At 34.8% G+C, this 19754-nt stretch overlaps 2 protein-coding genes across 31 annotated transcripts in view; both read right to left on the bottom strand.

Annotated features, from left to right (window-relative positions):
* Positions 1–12528, bottom strand: part of pals1a (protein associated with LIN7 1, MAGUK p55 family member a) — a 54182-nt gene extending 41654 nt beyond the window's left edge. For 2 of the 4 annotated variants that reach the window (XR_015512424.1, XM_087288511.1), the window contains exons 1-2: positions 12380–12528; positions 3505–3579 (exon numbers count right to left, since the gene is read on the bottom strand). The gene's annotated coding sequence lies outside the window, so the exon portion shown is untranslated. 4 annotated transcript variants of the gene reach the window in all.
* Positions 12529–15520: 2992 nt separating this feature from the next.
* Positions 15521–19754, bottom strand: part of gphna (gephyrin a) — a 170532-nt gene continuing 166298 nt past the window's right edge. For 26 of the 27 annotated variants that reach the window (XM_087289145.1, XM_087289148.1, XM_087289156.1 and 23 more), the window contains 2 exons: positions 17159–17255; positions 15521–16913 (listed from right to left, as the gene is read on the bottom strand). In XM_087289145.1, the coding sequence (XP_087145271.1) occupies positions 16780–16913; positions 17159–17255 (231 nt within the window). In that variant the 3' untranslated portion in view covers positions 15521–16779. 27 annotated transcript variants of the gene reach the window in all.

The raw sequence follows: 19754 nt of genomic DNA, 5'->3' as shown, positions 1-19754 counted from the left end.
CTTAGCGTGATGCTAATCTGCGCTGATTGGCCTGATGACAGTCTGTTGTGATTGGTCAACTGCGTTCAGTGCGAGACAGAGAGAAATGCCCACCACAGCTTATCAACAATTTTGAAGTAGTCAGAGTGCAGATTGTATGTGTAAACCCAATGCAGGAGTGCATTAAAGGTGCAGTAGGTGATCTTCCACAATGCTTACAGCTTAGCATAAATCTCTAAATCACAGTCCCTCCCCTGCCGTCTAGAGCCACGCCTCCTGAAGCACAAGCACCACAAAAGAACCCTCTCTCATGTGTTAAAAGTGACTAGTGCTTGTCTGGCAGTGTGCAAGCCAAACTGACATGCTATTTCAGAGCAAATATATAATATATATAAAATCTACATCATCGATGCTGTAAAAGGTCCCTTATGAAACTGAAAATAGTCTTATCAATCTTTCATCGAAAGATTTTAATAGCTGAACAACACTTCTGTGAAGATATAACCCATTTGTAACAACATCTAACGTTACATCAGCTTTGCGCGAAGCTAAAACATTTTTAAAACAGAACATTACCTGTCTAAAAGAAATCCTTCAGACATTGTGTCATCCTTTTTCGAGCGTGCAAAGGTAACTCTAATATTAATTCAGGTTTTTAAAAAGTTTTGATTCAGCATGTCACCTTTAAAGCAATCAAGTTTAACACCAGCATATTGCTATATTCTTAACCATAAATAAAAAGAGTGACACACCAATATTTCACACAGTGGCAAAAGCTGAACTATTTTAAAATAAATAAATAAATAAATAAATTGCACTTTTGGAAACAAATACATTTTCAATATTTTTCATATTAAAAGTATAAAATAAGCAGTATCTTTTCTTAACAAAATATCTCTTGTATATCCTGTAAATATTATTTTAAACTGTGCATTTCTTGCATCTTATGAAAAACAAATGTCTTAATGTAAATAATAACTTTAATGTAATGGAAAATATGCAATTTTGAAGGCTTAACAAAGCAGGTCACGTTCAAAAATTGACTCAGGAAAAGATTTGAATGTCAATTTCCATTAGTTTTCGCTTAATCGCCCAGCCTTATTAAAAACATATTATCATTATTTTTTTTAACTTTTTGGTCAATGACACAAAGACACCTTAATACTAAATTGCTTACTTATCGTAAACTATTGCATGATCTATTTTTCGATATGTACATTTATGTACAACCTTCAATCAGATTTGATTATAATGAAAATTTGTATTGGTACTTAAAACAAATAAGAAAACTGATCAGTAAGAACAACACAAAAAATTGTACCTTTTTAAATCTGTTGCATAGCAAATAACAGCTTTGGCTTTGAAGTATGAAAATTTCATACTTTTACCAGGCCTCTGCAGGTGAGCCAATAAGGCCATTCTGTACCCTGGTGCTGTTCAACAAGGCTTAAGTTAATGCTGTTTTATAGATCATGCACACAAACAGAATAACACCAACATACACCGTCTTAAGGATGCATCCCCTTCCCCCCCTACTTGATGACACAACATGAAGCAAAGAGCTTCACGACTGAAAAAAAAAACATATAAATAGAGACTCAAACCATCTGCTGCTCAAGAGCTTAAGTAGCCTACTTCAAACCCTCCTATTCCATTCAGCGACGTACTGGCCGCAACTCAACTACAGCTCAGCCCAGCACACTAAGCCTCTGCCCTCTTACAGGGGGACATCTGGGCTGCTACTAACAAAATCTACTCTTTACACTGATGTAGGATCAGCTCTAACGAACAGAATCCAAATCTTAGCCTTTATAGGCTAAGTCATCAGGCTGATCTCTGGTAAATGTCAAAGGCTAGGCTAATAAATTCTGGTGTGGAAGACAAGGGATGAGGCGAGGTAGATTCGGAAGAGCAGATTGGCAGTGAATGCAGGTGTTTCTAGCCAGAGCAGGTGCAGCACGGCTGGCCCAGAGGGTGTAGGTGTGGTTTTACTAAGCCAGCCAATAGGATGTGAGTATTAATGGGACCTGTGTCAACAACCCTGTTGTTTTTCATTTCACCTGGGAAACTGTCCTCACAGATACTGCGGCTGTGAACACACACTTCGCAACACACACGACAGTCTCTCACTGGCCACATTCCTGAAAAACCATTTGTAGTAGTTTCACTCATGTGGAAAAAAAAAAAGAGAAAGCAAATAAGCGTTGTCCAAGTGAGAGATGAAACCAAACTACAAAATAAAATAAAAAAGAATATTCCACTTTTCAAATATGCAGTTCTAGCAGTGACTAGGTCTATGTATAAGACAGTAATTTCCGGCATAAGATATGATGGTATGATTACCTTGGATAAAAATATCACGGTTTGATGGTATTGCATGGTTTCTACTACATTCATTCTTCCATGGTGGGGCGTCACACCAAAATTCATCATGCCATGGCTACATTACAGCTTCTTAGTCAAAACATTCAGTTGTTGTTGTTTGTTTTTAATAGCAGGTTTTAATTGCACCAAAACATATTAAAAGTTAAGTGAATTGTAATAGCGCACACTTTTCTGTAATTGTAGTATTGCTGAGCGTTATTGATTTAAGCCTTGAAGGTGACATGCTCACAGCGTATGTGAGGGTGTGCAAGAAGTGCAAGAGGAAATCGGCATGCAAGCAAAGAGCTTTGTATGCTTATATTACATAAATCTCTCAACTTGTAATACTGCGTTCAGGACATTTGTTATTGAAATAACGCCATAGGTAGTTGGTAGATCTGTGTAAAAGGCCTGCCACCACAGTTGGAAAGAAATCCAAGTGGAAACACTGTATTGTGATTTCTGCCCAAAATATATTCTTTTTAAATGTCTGGGTAACACAATATATTTTATTTTCAAAAACTTTTCAAGTATTTTGGAACAGTAAACATGTCAGGCTAAATAATTTAAATGAATTATTGACTTCTGCTGTTTCAAAACACAGATTTCTTTACAATTTAAAATGGCATCTTTGGATATCGTTTCTGCTAAATATACTGTTGTCCTAAAAAACTAAAACAAAACGTTAAAAAAAAAAACCTCACATATACTATAGGAACGGTATAGCAGAAAATGTTGGCGGTTTTAAAACCTTGATCTTTCCAAACCGTGGTATACCTTAAAAACAGTTATCGTCCCATGCCTAGTTCTAAAGTCTATAATTTGAGATGAGCAGTCAGGATTGGGCTGAGAATAATTGGTTTCGAGAAAGAAAGAAAAAAATGTGCGAACCCAAAAATGTCTGTCGTTTATTTGACCACCATTCTTTTCAAACCAAGCCTTCTGTTTTTCTTTTTAACACAACTGAATATACTTTTTAATCAAACTGCAACTCTAATAGCCTGGCAACTAAACAAGCTACAAAAAGCTCCACTTAAGACACCAAAAACTTGCATTATTAACATAAAAGATAGGAGACTGAGCTCTGCACAGGATGAACCTGTTACACTGAACGACATGAAACAGCTCGTCCAGAGGAGTGGCAAGTATGAAAAACAGTACCTAAATGCTGTGACAGGAGCGAACCACAGCTCTGTTTCCTTTATCACCCTGCAGTAGGTCCACCACACCTATACACTGAAAAAAAAAGAAACAAACTGACATCTCAGAGATATGAATCTCTCTGATCAGAAAACTGAAAAATGTACAGAAGAAAACCACAACAAAGCGATGTCTGAAAAGACATGAAGGAGAGAAGAAAGCTGGACAGTCCAACACTTTCATGGCTGTCACTGAAGAGGAGAAACAGAGCAGGATCGTTATCTTCCCCAAAGCTCCAGCTCAACATTCCAACACTTGGTGTTTGCGTACCAAAAGAATTCCAAGTTCCTAAGAATAAGGGACGTACCACTTAGTACCAGGAAGGAGAGCAGTGAGAGTGGAAAAGAGGGGAAGAGACAAACAGAGGGGGAAAATATGTGGAAACAGCATGGTATGTAAAGGATAACACCAGCAAGTAGGAATGAATCACTTTTGGCCTTTGCAGTGCAGGAAAATAAAATAAAACCAGCACATGACCTTCAAAGCTGTTAATAAGTAAACCATCCTACAGGTCTTCGGTTGACTTACAACTTCCACAGAAAACATTCTGAAAGTAATGTGCATGTAAATATGGAAAAGAAATTGTCTGATAGGTGTGACAACATCTCCATTTCAAGCTCTCAGAGTGAGCACGTTCTCTTTCTCAAACACAAATGTGTGAGTCCGCGTCATTGTCATGGACACAACCCGAAACCGAAACTCATAAAGAATGATATAGACAGCAAGTTTTTTTCTTTCTTTCTTTCTTTCCTTTTTTTCTTAATTGATATCAATATTATTTGTCCATTTAGTTACTGCTGACTTTGTTTATAATATTACATTTGTATACTTTGTGGCAGACACTTTGTTTATTAAACTGTCAAGAATATAAAAACAGCAAAGAAAAAATACTGCAATGCTAACTTTTTTTAATATTCATTTCTCATAATGTAGCAGTTGGCATGTCAATTGAGAATACAATGCTGATCATTAACCGGAAGTGTTTAAATTTACTAATTAAGGGCGCACTCACATTATGCTATCCGAACCATCCCCATTACCGTTTCCTGGATCGTTTGGGTAGTGTGAGTGCTCTGAATTGGGCTCAGTGTGAATAAACCCAAAGAGAATGTTCAGTCATGTTGTCATACATGTGTAAAACAAGATCTTTACGAGTTTTTTTTTTTTTATGCTGTCATTTAAGTGCTGTTTTATTATTGAGAGGAAAGGATTTTTTATATGTTCGCCTAAAGGGTCATGAAACCCTCAGCAGAGTTTTTACACCCACCTGATTTGAAAAATTTAGGAAAACTGGCGTTTCCAGTTGTGTTTAGGTGGGAGTGTCACGTGTGGAAAGAGGGGAGGGTTTGTCTTAAAAGGGTAGTTCCATTACATGAATAAAAACAGTTCATTTGCACACAGTCAATGCAAACTTACACACACAGATGGAGAGTTATTCTTAGAGCACCATTTACTTCTCCTAACCTAAATAACACAGTTTTATTGAATATAGTGCAGGTATTTACAATTTTTTTTAACCTTTGTACACAAACCCAAGCATGCATGCAGAAGAAAGTTAAGGCGCTCATGATGAGGTGCAGATTGAAGTCTTGCAGTAGTATTTTTTTTAACTGTTTTTAATATTTTAACTAATATTATTTTAAACTTTCAATGTTGAAAGTAATTATATAATCCATAGACAATTAAGCCACAATTTAGGCATGTCGCATTGCACTTAAAATATGGATTGTGTCAATTTGTTGCACACAAAATTGTTTTAATTAGGGGTGTCAAAATTAATTGTTTCTTCTGTGCACCGTGATACAGATGTATTTCTATGTATTACAAATAATATATAAATATACATTTTAATACAAGAATTGTTGTGCTGTGAAGAAAATATAAAACTGTGCATGGAAAGCATCGCCAATGTACAGTGATGCACCGAGTGATCAAACTGAACCAAATCTATGGCATCATAATCGTAATCGAACCGAACAGACCAGTGTAGGTTCACAAAGCACATTGAAGCACATTGACATGACTAGAAAAGTACATTTGATTCAACTAATAAATTTAAGGCAGCATTGCAATATTTTGTATTCATAAGTTATGTATTCTAAAATATCTTTAGATATGTTAAAATTAATATATAATATCTTACATATCCATCTGAATAAACAAAGTAGGCTACGTTTAAGGTCACACCAAATTTGTGAAGACAGTACTATCAACAGCAATGCCTTTTTTTTTTTTTTTTAAGAAGAGAACTATCAAATTCGGAATTTCGGATTCAACTATTTCCAGATACAAAAAGCATGCAGATAAACAAATAATTTCCCCCCACCCCAAGTATTATTAGGCCACATCAAACCAACAGCTCGCACCATGCAAAACCTCTGCTCACGTTGTGGGGAAACAGAATTCCATTTTTTTTTTTTTTTGTGTTGGCACATTTAGAAATGGAGCAATAAAGCCCTGTGCCTCTGAAAAATGACAATGTAACAGGTAAGACGGAAGAGTCAGAGGCAACTTTCTCATGCATAATAACAAAGTTATGTCTCATTCATAATAGTGTGTGGTGATAGGATCAAACTAGCTCCCTCATGAATTAATGTGCAGAAATGCTAAAAACCCATGATGTCACGGTGCACTGGCAGCCATTTACCACTCAGAATTTGCGTATTGGCCGTTATATTGCAATAAAATCTATTTTTAAACTGAAAGAACAAATTTGCTCTAAACAATTTTCATTTGATAGTGAAATTTAGGTGTCTTAATAACGTTTTTATCAATGTGACACGCATATAGACTTGTCAACAGTCTCAAAAATGTTATGTTTCACCCTTTAAGGATGATCTCAGCTGTAACTCTCCCTGACTGTTCACAAACAGCACACCACTACTCATGATCAGGAATTTCAATTCTTTTCACACCAAAATGGAAAAAAAAAATATTAACTTTGCAGTGTGCAGGGGCCCACCTCAACATTGACAAGGTTGTAAATACTATATATTGTCCACTGCACTCAACTACATATAATACTACAAAAATCTAACAAGAAAATTTGGACTGATTTCTAAAGCTTTGCCATTCAGACATAGAATGAATCAGAATCCTGTTTAAACGCAAGTCATAGTTTTACACAACAGCAGGAGAGCTGCTGTGTGAATTATATAAGTTGTTTAGCAGTATTTGCAGTTCATGTCTCTGTATACAAAAAAATATGCCGTTTGTGTTGATCTGCTAACTGCTAATTATTCTTTTCACCAAATTTCTGCACCAAAATAATACATATAAAACCTGGAGGAAAAAGCATGTTGAAATAAGTGAATTGCGGTTCACTTTACATTTAAATCTGATGGTGTCTTCTTGTCAGTTCTTGACAAGGATAAGCTGTGAAAAGGTCCAGACCTGTCAAGAGTCAAAGGTCTGGGTCCACAAGACTAACAATACCTTAACTAGCCTAGTCATACAAATCTTCATTAAGTTTATTAGTCAAGCAGACAACCCAACGTGTCGATATTGAAAATATGATGTTCCTGAATCCAAATTTGAGATGAATTCATTACCAGTGCAGTTGTACACCAAAAAAAGTGCTCCTCAGTTAAATGATCCCGTTCTTTAAAAAGTATGCTGATGATGTGTTGCAATTTATAGCATGGGAAGCCAATTAGACACAGCGCTGATGATCTGTGGCTCATCCACTTTTGACTGGACGCACCTGGACTAGCCTGCGATGACTGAGAGATTTGAAGGACCCCAAATGGAATCAGGAGATTAATGAGGATTCCTCCCATTAGCCAAGTGACAAGCCTTCAAAACAAACATCTCGCACAACTCACCAGAAGCGTTTTCAGGTCAGTGATTTAAAAGATGCGTTTTTTTTGTTTTTTTTTATCCTTGCAGGAGTGATTTGTTTGAAGTCAGGGGCCAGCATGTTGTTATTGTCCTTTACTGGCCCCCCTGAAAACAAGTTGAAAAATCCATGGTCTAGACAGAAGAGTAGCCCCCCGGCATTTTGGATGAGCTCTGTAGGAGAGTTTGTGGCTTGTTAATTACAAGCCGTGGTGGTCCATCAGGACAGCAGAGCCTGAACATATTGGGAATTCCTCAGGGGACACAGATGGGTTATGGTGGTTCTGTACATTGTTGGCACAGGTCCCAGCTGCTACCAGTACCACCATCTATGTGATAAAAAGCCTGTCTACACATTTATAACTCTCTTCCAACATCAACGCCTCACATCTGAGAATGAAGCTGAAACACTTGGGACTATCAGCCTACTTGCAAGTTCCACACATAATAATAAAATATTTGCTGATAACATTTGATCCTGGTGTTTGTCACTAGCGTGGATATGATAAAGCTTGACAAATACAGGCATTTTAATAGCATTTTTTAAAAAAATAGTTTTATTAAAATGTGGCTGCTGAGCACGCACCTTGGAAGCATTGTCAATAAGCTCAGGGTGTAAGTTTGTCATTTGCAATGGAGGTATGCGACTTGCACAAAAACATCTCAACTTTTCCGAATGCCACGAGTGCACCGTGATTCATGTAAAAAAGAATGAACCATTGTAAATGGTCAAGGAATCCACGCACAGGTGCTTGTCACTTCAGGTCAGAATAACAACACTTACGTGTTGCAGCAATGAGGAGATTGTAAATTAAAAAGGAGAAAAGGATGTTGCCAGAGAGGCTTTTTGGTTTCTTTTCTTGTGCATCCCAGTCACTAGCACCCCATCTGAAAGATTTTTTTAGCATAGGGGTAATAGTCATTCAACTTCACAATTTATAATGTTGCAATATGTATTTGAGCAATGATGTTTGGTTCCTTTACTTGAAAGCTCAGATTTGATTATCATAATTTGTTTTGTTGACAAAGTTTGAGGTTTACTGTACCATTATTATTTATTATTCATTTTTAGCATTTACCTTTTACCATTGCAGACACTTAACATTTAACACACTTAACATTTAACACTTATGTTAATTTTATTATAAAGAGATCAGATATTTTGTTTAAATATTTTTGCTTTTGACTATTAAAACTATTTGCCTTAGAAATGTTGGTAAATTAAAATAAAGCGGTTAAAAATCCTAATATTTCTAACTGTACTGTTAAAAATATTCAATAATTTTCGACACTGAATGATATGAAACATGATATCGTATATTGTAATATCACACAGTCATTTAAAAAAAAATACTAACTTAGCAAAGATGGACTAAAATCAATGACCTTACCGGAACTTTTGTAACAACCTTTCCATATATAAAGTATAATATATAAAGTAATATCCTAGTGAGAAAATATTGACAATTATAATATCCTACTGACAAGCCAGTGCAGCATAAAAAATAGATTATTGCAATTTTGTATTCAGATGCAGTTTTAAAATTTTAATTATATATTAAATATATAATGATAGAAATAAATAAGTGGGTGTAGATTCTCTAATAAACTTTATACAATGAATGTTAAATTCTACAAAAAAACATGCTTATTATTATTATTACTACTACTATATTAAAATTAATTAATTGTATTTATTTAAATAAGATCAATTTGATCAATATATGAATAACACATTTTAATATTATTACTTTATCATTTAAATATGTGGGAGTTACACTACACTCTATTCTACTATATATCCATCAGACAGGCCAACGGATTTCATTAGGCTGCCAGGCCAAACTCCGAAGGAACGTGGCGGTGAAGTAATATGATTCTAGAGTATGCTGGCATTAACACCTCTCACTCTACTCTGAAAACAGATACTGTCTCCTTGAAAGAAACCCATCTGATCCAGAGCCAAAATCCTCTATCATCTGTTATAGCATCATTTATTTGTGCAGTAACTCCACACCTGCGCCACACAAACGAAACTGACATAAATAACCTATTATTATCATCATCAACAGTGCTGAATCATTTTATTAAAAAAAGATGTTTGGCTTAGTACATGCATCAAGAGTATAGAAAAGGTTATCTGTGTGGTGGTGCTGATACAGGTTACTTACAGCCAGCTCTGAGCTGATTTATATCACAGTGTGCAGAGGGAAGACTTATCTTTAAAAAACACAGAGCAGCCAGCTGACATGCAGCTTGTGATCTGAGGAAATGATAAGATTATCAATTGTGTTCTTAATAATGGATTGAAGACATGAATCACAACCAATGCTGCCTTGGTAGGAATGTTCTTTTGAGACTTGGTTATATATAAAAAGCAACATCTACAAAGATTTTGTTTGACAGAGAAGCACCAAAAACTCACTTATAAAGTCTAAGGGTCAAGTATCACACCTTGATAGACTTTAACATTACAAACTCTTTTATTGATTTCATTTATTATAAATAAGAAAACAACAACATATAAAGTTGAAATGTGAACCATTAGACCCTCTGTGTATTATTTTCCCCCAATTTCTGGTTAACAGAGATTTTTTAACACATTTTTAACAATAGTTTTAATAACTCATTTCTAATAACTGATTTATTTTATATTTGTCATGATGACTAAATAATATTTGACTAGATATTGTTCAAGACACTTCTATACAGCTTGACATTTAAAAGCTTAACTAGGTTAATTTGGGTAACTAGGCAGGATAGGATAATTAGGCAAGTTATTGTATAATGATGGTTTGTTCTGTAGACTATCAAAAAAAAAAAAAAAAAAAAAAAAATATATATATATATATATATATATATATATATATATATATATATATATATATATATATATATATATATATATATATATATATATATATATATATATATATATATATAGCTTAAAGGGGCTAATAAATTTGACCTTAAAAGGGTTTTTAAAAAATTAAGAAACTGCTTTTATTCTAGCCGAATTAAAACAATTAAGGCTTTCTTGAGAAGAAAAAATATTAACAGACATACTGAAAAATGTCCTTGCTCTAGAAATATTTAAAAAGAAAAAAAAGAAAAAATTCAAAGGGGGCTAATAATTAGGGGCCTATTCTGACTTCAACGCTATATGGTTTTTAAAAATATTCCTGTTATGAAAAACTCAACCTAAAAAACAAAATAGGCCATTATAGTTTTTTCATAGTCAAAAAAGACCTAATACAGAGAAATGATCTATATTACAAATCAAAGTTCTATGTGAAAAAATATTAAGCTACTATTGAGTTTACTTCAACCTTATATTATTAACTTACTCTTCATTTTAATATTTGTTATTATTATTCATTCTATTCTTATTTTAAAATCACAAATAACAGATTATTCATCATCTTAAATTTGTTTAAATAATTTTTTTTAACTCAAACTTAGGGGTCATTTTTCTCAGATGTGTTTTTTTAAGGTTAAGTACTAACCTAAATACTGAATTATAAAAATATATATTATTTTAATTCTGTTTGTTTATATTATTGTGCTAATCTTAATAAAATACTTAATTCTTGTCATTTAAGAATAATTTATATTTTATAATAACATTCAATATTAACATTTCATTTAATGATAATCTTTATTTTATTAGTTTTGTTTTTCCAGGTTTCCCCCCCAAAAAATATTTTCCTCTGTAGCTGCTGCTGGACCTATTTTCAGACTAATATTGGTCATTCATATACTTTTCAGGTCATTTAAAACACCATTGGGGCGATTTCAATTTATACTAAAAATAAAATAAAAACCAAGCATCCAGTGCATAACTACAAATAACAAAAACTTCACAAAAGTATACTATAATTCGATGGGTTTTGCATGCACAGAAATATATCTGTAATTGTATATATTTTACAGAAATATATCTGTAAGTTGATTTACAACACGAGAAAAGTTCTACAACACAGAAAAACTCCCCAAAATTCCCAAGTTTTACTAGCACATCAAACTGTCAGACGCCTTTCAGTATAAAGAGAGGTTGATAAAATAAACCTGAACACTTAACACAAGTTTTATAAGCACATAAACACTTTAACGTGTCTAGTAAACAGATCTGTCTGAGTGACCAATTTAATAAATAACTACATTTTAAATCAATGAATAACACAGAATGATTAACTCAGAACTGTAGAATTATATCATAAAGGTGTCTGACACACACACACACACACACACACACACACACACACACACACACACACACACACACACACACACCTGCAGTTCCCAGTCATAAAATAAAACGATAACGCCCTTTCCATGTCAGGTTTGATCCACAGTATTCCAGTAATCATTCCACAGACAATATAAAAAGGAAGCCCTATCAGATTTCTGAACCAATGCGAAGGGAACAATGCGACACTTGTGTCCTAATGGCTGTATTGAAGGTAGATAAACCATGGCAGTCCGTGTAACCTATCGATTAAAGAAACTTCCACGCAGTTTCAACAGGTTGTGTATAGGGAGGTGAATGAATCCACAACTTTGCCATTTCAAACCCTTTGTTTCATTTTCAGTTACTTAATACAAAACCACAGGTTTATAGTCTCAAGACCTGGTGAGCTGCCACTTTTCGGACACTGGACGCACTAATGATGCCTAAAAATGCTCCCTAGGTAGGCGACTCATTAGGCTTTGAGACTGTAACGTGAGCTATTTGAGCTTGATATTCCTAGTAAACTAAACCAACAGCGAAACGCAGTACGTATACATCTTATAAACAGTCCCTTGAATGTTTATAGAGCTTCATTTAAGACAAATGAGTGGGTGCTTTAATGTTTTGCTGAGTATTTGCATAGCTAACACAGCTAGCTGGCCACTTCCCGAAGTGCAGCCTTGCTTTCTTTCCCAGGCAACCTGTTGCAAACAACACTGACGCCGCGTTTTAAGGGCCAAAACAACTTGAAAGAGTGGCTTAGCTTACCTCTTTAGTCACATATGCCGTCCTTTATGTCCACTAAGCGTATAAATACTTCCAAACAGGCGGTTTTGTTCACAGAATGGCACGTTATATTGTTGTCATGTTATGTGACGGGTCGCTACGGCTCGACTGTTTCAGGCTCGGGACTGACTGACTGACGGAGAGTGGCTCAACAGCGCCTCCGGCAACCCTATGAGACGACGCTTCTGATTGGAAAGATCCTCCACGCTTAAACTCCGTAGTCCAATCAGAAGGGTTTTTTCTTCACAGTGTCGACTGAACGACAAGCCGGTCAGTTTCGATCGAGCAGAATTAAAGGATTGGAATTTTGGGTGCTTGTTCTGATTAGGTACTTGTAAGTATTGTAAATACACAATTGTAATAACAGTCAAACTAATTGGACAAAGTGTATTTTCTCATGATATTTAGTAAGATGTACGGCGAATATGGAGATTTAAAAATATAGTTTACCTCTAAATAAACAGTATGGGCTGACTGCCCTCCACTTTTCCTATATGCGTTCTTCTTTTAAAAACAGAATAATATTTTTGGAAAAATATTGGTAATTCGAGTACCATTGACTTCCAATGTTTTTTCTTCCAGTATAAGTGTCTTTTAGTTTTTAACAATCTTTAAAATATGTTTAAGTGGACCTATTGTGCAAAAATTATTTTATAAGGTGTTAAATCACAGTTGTATGGCAACGATGTGTGAATTATATAGCCAGCCTCTAATGTTAAAAATAAACATTTTTTTTTTTTTATAATCACATTTCATAAAAACCACACACACACACACGAGATGTTCTCTCCCTCATTAGCATAGACAGCTCTAAGTAAGAAACAGCTGTCTGTCATTCTGGTTTTAGCACCATATCTGCCAAAGATAATGTCAGCGACTAAAACCCCGTTTACACTAATACGTTTCAGCTTTAAAACTGCGTTTTAAAATAAACACGATCCATGTCCACACTGGCGTTTCACCTAGCGTTTCTGAACAGATCTCCATCCACACTATACCACTAAAAACACACATCACGTGACCACACACACACTCTGGCATGTGCTGCAGCATATGCGCACATGCCAGCTCCAGGCAGTCAGGGGGTGCTTTGAGCACAAAACCCAAGGTGAGAGCAGCGCACATCGAACAGTTTATCAAGGATCTTCTGCTGGAACTCCTTTCACTATATTTTTTAAACGTGATATTTAATTAATCTTGTTGTCTATTCCCCGACTTTCTTTTGAATCTATTTCTTGTTCTATAGTAACTTGTTTTGGCTGAGCGCAAAGATAAGTTAATATATTAATTTATGTAAGAAGGTTAACTGATTCTGCACATTTGACTGATTGCTTGCCTTTATTTTTTATAATGTATAAACTTATTGTATTATACTTTTATAGGGGCCATTATTGATTATCAAAACTGATATTCAGCAAAAGAGACAGGATGTGTTTCATATTTTTCACTGAAAATGAAAGGAGGCAGTAATATAGGCTTCATTATGTTATAATTATGCATACAGTGAAGACGATTATCATATACTGTAAATATCCAGCTACAAGATGCCTCAACATTTTTGGTGTCTGTTAATTAGCTAATACCATAATAAAAATAGGCAGTTCCTTATATCATATTTTCACTTTATTGTTAAGATATTGAAACAACATAGCCAGGGTGATGTGCATGACGTTAAAAAGTAGAGCTACACTGTTCTCTTTGAAGATTTACCCGACAAGTCCTCAGGAGTTTGTTTTCAAATTTGCGAAGTCTTAATTTACAAGGAAAGGATGCAAGAATGAACTTTGTGCACTTAATATTGAGAAAAGCCCCAATCAGGTAGCGAATGTCAACAGACATGCCTCCATTTTCAGTTTCTCTGTTTTCCCCCATCCACACTGATACGGAGCAGCAACGTTTTAGGATGAAAACGGCCTTTTCTGCATTTTCAAAAAGCTGTTTTCCAGGCTCGAAAACTCTGGGGTATTGTGAATCGTGGGCGTAACTGTAGCAAAACTTGATGCATTTTAAAACTAAAACGTATTGGTGTAAATGGGGCCTAAGAGGCTTTATAAATCTGATGTTTTAAGATGAACACCGATATTTCAATAGACTACTATCTTCTGAGACACTTCTTCTGAGATTTTCAGTTTTTCACAGAAATAGCATTAGTCCTGTTTTGAATCTGCTCCTATGCTGATGTATCCGCTTGTTAAGTGGTGTTGTGTTGGTGACATATGTAATATTGTTTCCAGGTCCAAGCCGCCACTCATTTGAATTGAGAAAATATTCCTTTATTATCACTTTTTATTCATATCACACTTTAAAGTGAATTTTATATAAAGTCATAGTGTACACAACAATCTCTGGGTGTCCTGCATCACAAATACCAACATTTTAACAATTTCTAAAAAAAATTAATCACTTTCTGGCCATGCATCGCATATTAGGCATGAATATATATATATATATATATATATATATATATATATATATATATATATATATATATATATATATATATATATTGTGATCATGATTTTCGAAAGAATTACATGGCTTAGTAAACGTTTATTATTACCATTTCACGAGTCTCCTCATACAGTTTAATAGAGCGATTGGACACAGAAACCGCCTCGCGTGACGTCACACTTAACAAGCGGATAGGCATTTGTAGCTCATTTGAATTTATATATATATAGTATTGTAAGATGAAACTTCACAAACACTCTAGGGACATCAGAAACTTATTTTATATCATGTAAAGAGGGGGATAATAGGTCCCCTTTAAGTGTTCAATAGTAAAGAAAGAAAGAAAGAAAGAAAGAAAGAAAGAAAGAAAGAAAGAAAGAAAGAAAGAAAGAAAGAAAGAAAGAAAGAAAGAAAGAAAGAAAGAAAGACCACCTGAGGGTGAGTAATTTTTCTTTTTTGGAAATATAAATTAAAATATACATTTTAATAAAAAGTAAAGAAATCATATATAAATATATAAAAACAAGTAAGTCAAATAAGAGACATGGTTTAATAAATATAACGCATTATTAAATAAAAATTACTCACACAAGCGAGAAAAAAGACAGATATGGAGAAGTCAAAGGTAATCAGCTTTCAGTGTTTATTTAAAAAAAGAAACTGAACCACGTCTTTACATAATGATCAAGAATTTTAATTCTCGCATTAGATCGGTATTACAGAAAATGATATTATAGTACAGAGTTTTTCAATATCTTTTGAATACCATAGTATATTTCTCAGGAGTGCTGGTCACTTGTCTGTACAATATCTCTCTTGCATTTTTTGGACTGTACATTTTATGTAATTCGTTTAAAAAGGCTGTCAGCACTTAAATAAGCTGTGTCTTCATCTTTGAAATGAAACAAAACCAAAGTTTCCAGGGAGCTCAGCCTCTAGGATTGGGCCGGGCGAGTTTAAATGTAAGGGTAGGGGGTAAAATAGAGAGTAATAAGGGCAGAGCTATGAGGGCCAGTTTATTATGAAGTATGTTCCAGGGGGTAGCCTGTAGCACAGGACATGCCTTTGTGTGTGCTGAAGTAGCACAGAATTTACACAGAGACCCCCACCGGTCATCATTTCCAAAAAAACAAAAACAAAAACAAAAAAAAACAACAATCCGCGTAAAGTCTGTGCTTCCCGATAGCACGCGCTACTTTTGGGCATCATGACCACATGACTTTCCCCCCACAGCCCTGGCTTTTGGCACTGCGCACATAAACACGACTCACAAGATAAACGACAAGCAAAGCGGTTTTGTAAACCCTTTATGAAGCATAATGAAGTCTTTATGGAGCATATAATACTAAAGGGAACGATAGCTGGGTCACCTTGGTGCACTTTGAGGAGAGATGAAAAGATCCAGCTCCTGTCGGAGATCGGAAGGGATCCCCTGTTGTCATTTCAAAGAGCTTTTCATTCCTCAATGACACATTTTCTACCGATGAGAAAATAAGCTTTCCGATGTACGTGACAGGCGCCAACAGCTGTCTATTAAAATGCTACGGCTATCTATAAGTTCTAGCATTGAACACACAAAGCAATTGCAATGAAAGAGAACAGAGTTGCTTAATATGATAATATTCATCATTATATTAATCATAATTATAACAATATATTACAGAATAAATCTCTTATATTTTATATATATATATATATATATTCTCACTTTAAAAGGTATAATATTTTCTGTCTTTGAAATACTATGTCGTCGAAGTCGTATTTTCATAAATTTCACATATTCGTCTTTGTTCGAAACGTTGATTATACTGGATCAACTTCTCCCAAATCAATAAAAACTAGCTGTGCCGTTGCATATTACAGAATAGTAATGATATGTGGACATGCACCACTTTCTTGCTCTGTACTTGGTCTGTCCTCGTAAGATGACATCATAGCCGTCCTATGACCATGACGTCCACGACTTCGCCCTTGTGCAACTCCACGTATTGCTCTGTTTTGGGAGGCAACATCAGAAGGCCGTTGGCACTGCGCATGCTCATTAGCCGACTACTCATTTGGTTTCCTGTGAAAACAATTAAAAAGAAAAGAAGAAGGTGTCACTTGCTATTATAATGTGGCATATAAATAAGTTGTATGCGCATGCCGCTATTTCACGCCAATTCATTTTTGATTTAGTCGCTAATTTGTACAATCTCTTTTCCTATGACTGAACTCGTTTGAATTCATATGAATAACAAAATGTGAAACAGCTACGTTTTCTCGTGAGATCAGGCTGGTGGTGTGCATAAATGTAATAATAAGGTATACCTGTGCTCTGTGCCCAGGGAAGTGGTTCCTGGTGGTGCCATGTCAGTATACAGCGATGGTACTCTGGACGTGGATCCAACTTTACATCACAGGAGAGCTACAGAGGGGAAAAAACAGGCAAATATTGTATAACTATTGTATAACGTGTAAATATTGTAAATAAGTATAACAATCCAGTTAGTGAACCAAGTACTCCAAATATTGTTCTAGTAAACACACACACACACACATATATATTAGCGCTCTCAAAATTAATGCGAATAATTTTAAATAATTAACGCGTTAAAAAAATTAACGCAATTAACGCAGTTCAGGTTTTTTTTTCTTCCTGTTGTGCTGGACGTGTGTTCAACATGCAATAAATGTGGATAAGACCAAGGAAGCACTTTTTGAAGGCAAGTTCCAGTATAAAACAATTAGTTGCATCACAGGTTATCCAGAGTTTCATGCAATTTCGGGTGTTTCATTTTTAACTTTCGACATCTGTTGTAAGTTGATACCGCATGGCGAACAGAAAGAAAACCCTCCGCATTTCGTGACTCGGTGTTCCTTTAAGGTAAGGTTCCTTTTAAGGCTACATGGTAGAATTTTAATAAGAGTATTATCTTAATCATAATAAAATCGGAGTGTTGGTGTCTTATGTAAATGTACTCAGAACGTCTGGTGAAGTCGCGAGCTGTCAAAGACTCTGCCTTTCAGCATGAGCCATCCAAGTTTAGCGTGTTTCCTCATTAAACGCAACGAAAGCGTATGTTTCGCGTTGTTGTGTCAGAATCCTTGTGAAATACAGTAATACTTTAGGACGCTTAGTTTAGGACGCTTAGCAAATTTGATGAACGCGATCATGCGTGTTGAATCTGAGGGGAGTCGCTCCAGTATGGAAGGTCGTTGAGGCCAAAACGTCTGCAGCGCGTTGTGTGTGTCTGTCTGTGTGTGTGTGTCTGTGTCAGGCCCGTTGAGGGGTGTCAGGGGTGGAGTGAGCGACGTATCTGAGTAGGGGCGAGAGGGGTGTGCAATGTATTTAACGACTTGTTTGCAAGTAGTTATCATTCATTTGTGGGCATTTGGGAGTCTCTGTGCACTTGCGGGATACTCCTAGTCTTAGCAACTGGATGAATGTAAAGGAGGATTAAGCAAAATTGTTTCTACTCTATAACTAATATTCTCAACTCACAGCAATAAAACTTTACAATGAGTGCAACAGTTTGTATTATATAGTTTACTATAATTTTTCATTTTCCATATCTGCAATTCCTGTATTTTGGCATTTTTTTGCAGTCCACTTAGAATCCAACATGGAAATCAATGTTTTCTATATTGGCATTGATTGTTTTGAAATTTAAATGTCATTAACATCCCTGTGTTTTCATTTCTGTAATAAATATGGCTGTCAAGCCAGGATCTTGATGGTTTATTGTGGGTATGTTGTTTACATGAAGAAATCTGTGTTACAAGTTAAACAGAAATTCTATTAAACAATAATATTTTGAATTTAAATATTTTTTCTTGCGTTTACATTTTACATTAATTTTACATTTAAATAGGCAAAATTACAAGTTTCAGTATTTTAAATGCAATTAATCGCGATTAATCGCGATTAATCGCGATCAATTTATTTAAAAAGATGCGAATAATTAGTTAATTTTTTTAATCGATTGACAGCACTAATATATATATATATATATATATATATATATATATATATATATATATATATATATATATATATATATATATATATATATATATATATTATATCTGAATTATTAGCCCCCTGTTTATTTTTCCCCAATTTCTGTTTAACAGAGAGCACTCTGTTCTTTTTCAACACTTTTTCAACACATTTCTAAACATAGTTTTAATAACTCATTTATGATAACTGATTTATTTAATCTTTGCCATGATGACAGTAAATATTTGACTAGATATTTTTCAAGACACTTCTATCCAGCTTAAAGTGACATTTAAAGGCTTAACTAGGTTAATTAGTTGAACTAGGCAGGTTAGGGTAATTAGGCAAATTATTGTACAGTATAACTATGGTTTGTTCTGTAGACTATCGAAAAAATATAGCTTAAAGGGGCTGATCATTTTGACCTTAAAATTAAAAACTGCTGACTTCAACTGTATATATATATATATATATATATATATATATATATATATATATATATATATATATATATATATATATATATATATATATATATATATACACACACACACACAGTTGAAGTCAGAATTATTGGCCCCCTTTTAAAAAATATTTGCCAAATGATGTTCAACAGAGCAAGGCCATTTTCACAGTATTCATTCATTCCTTTCGGCTTAGTCCCTTTATTAATCTGGGTTCGCCACTGCGGAATGAACCACCAACTTAACTTGACTGAGGGGGAAACCGGAGCACCCACACAGAAACGCCAACTGACCCAGCCGAGGCTCGTACCAGTGACCCCTTCTTGCTGTGAGGCAACAGCACTACCTACTGCCCCACCATGTCACCTTTTCACAGTATATCTGAAAAAATTTATCCTTCTTGAGAAAGTCTTATTTATTTCTGCTAGAATAAAAGGAGTTTTAATTTTTTTAAAACCCA

Source organism: Danio rerio, chromosome 17, assembly GCF_052040795.2.
Source record: "Danio rerio strain M-AB ecotype USA chromosome 17, GRCz13ab, whole genome shotgun sequence".
Lineage (NCBI taxonomy): Eukaryota > Metazoa > Chordata > Actinopteri > Cypriniformes > Danionidae > Danio > Danio rerio.
The sequence above is the reverse complement of the archived record's forward strand: the minus strand, read 5'-3'. Positions and strand labels throughout refer to the sequence as shown.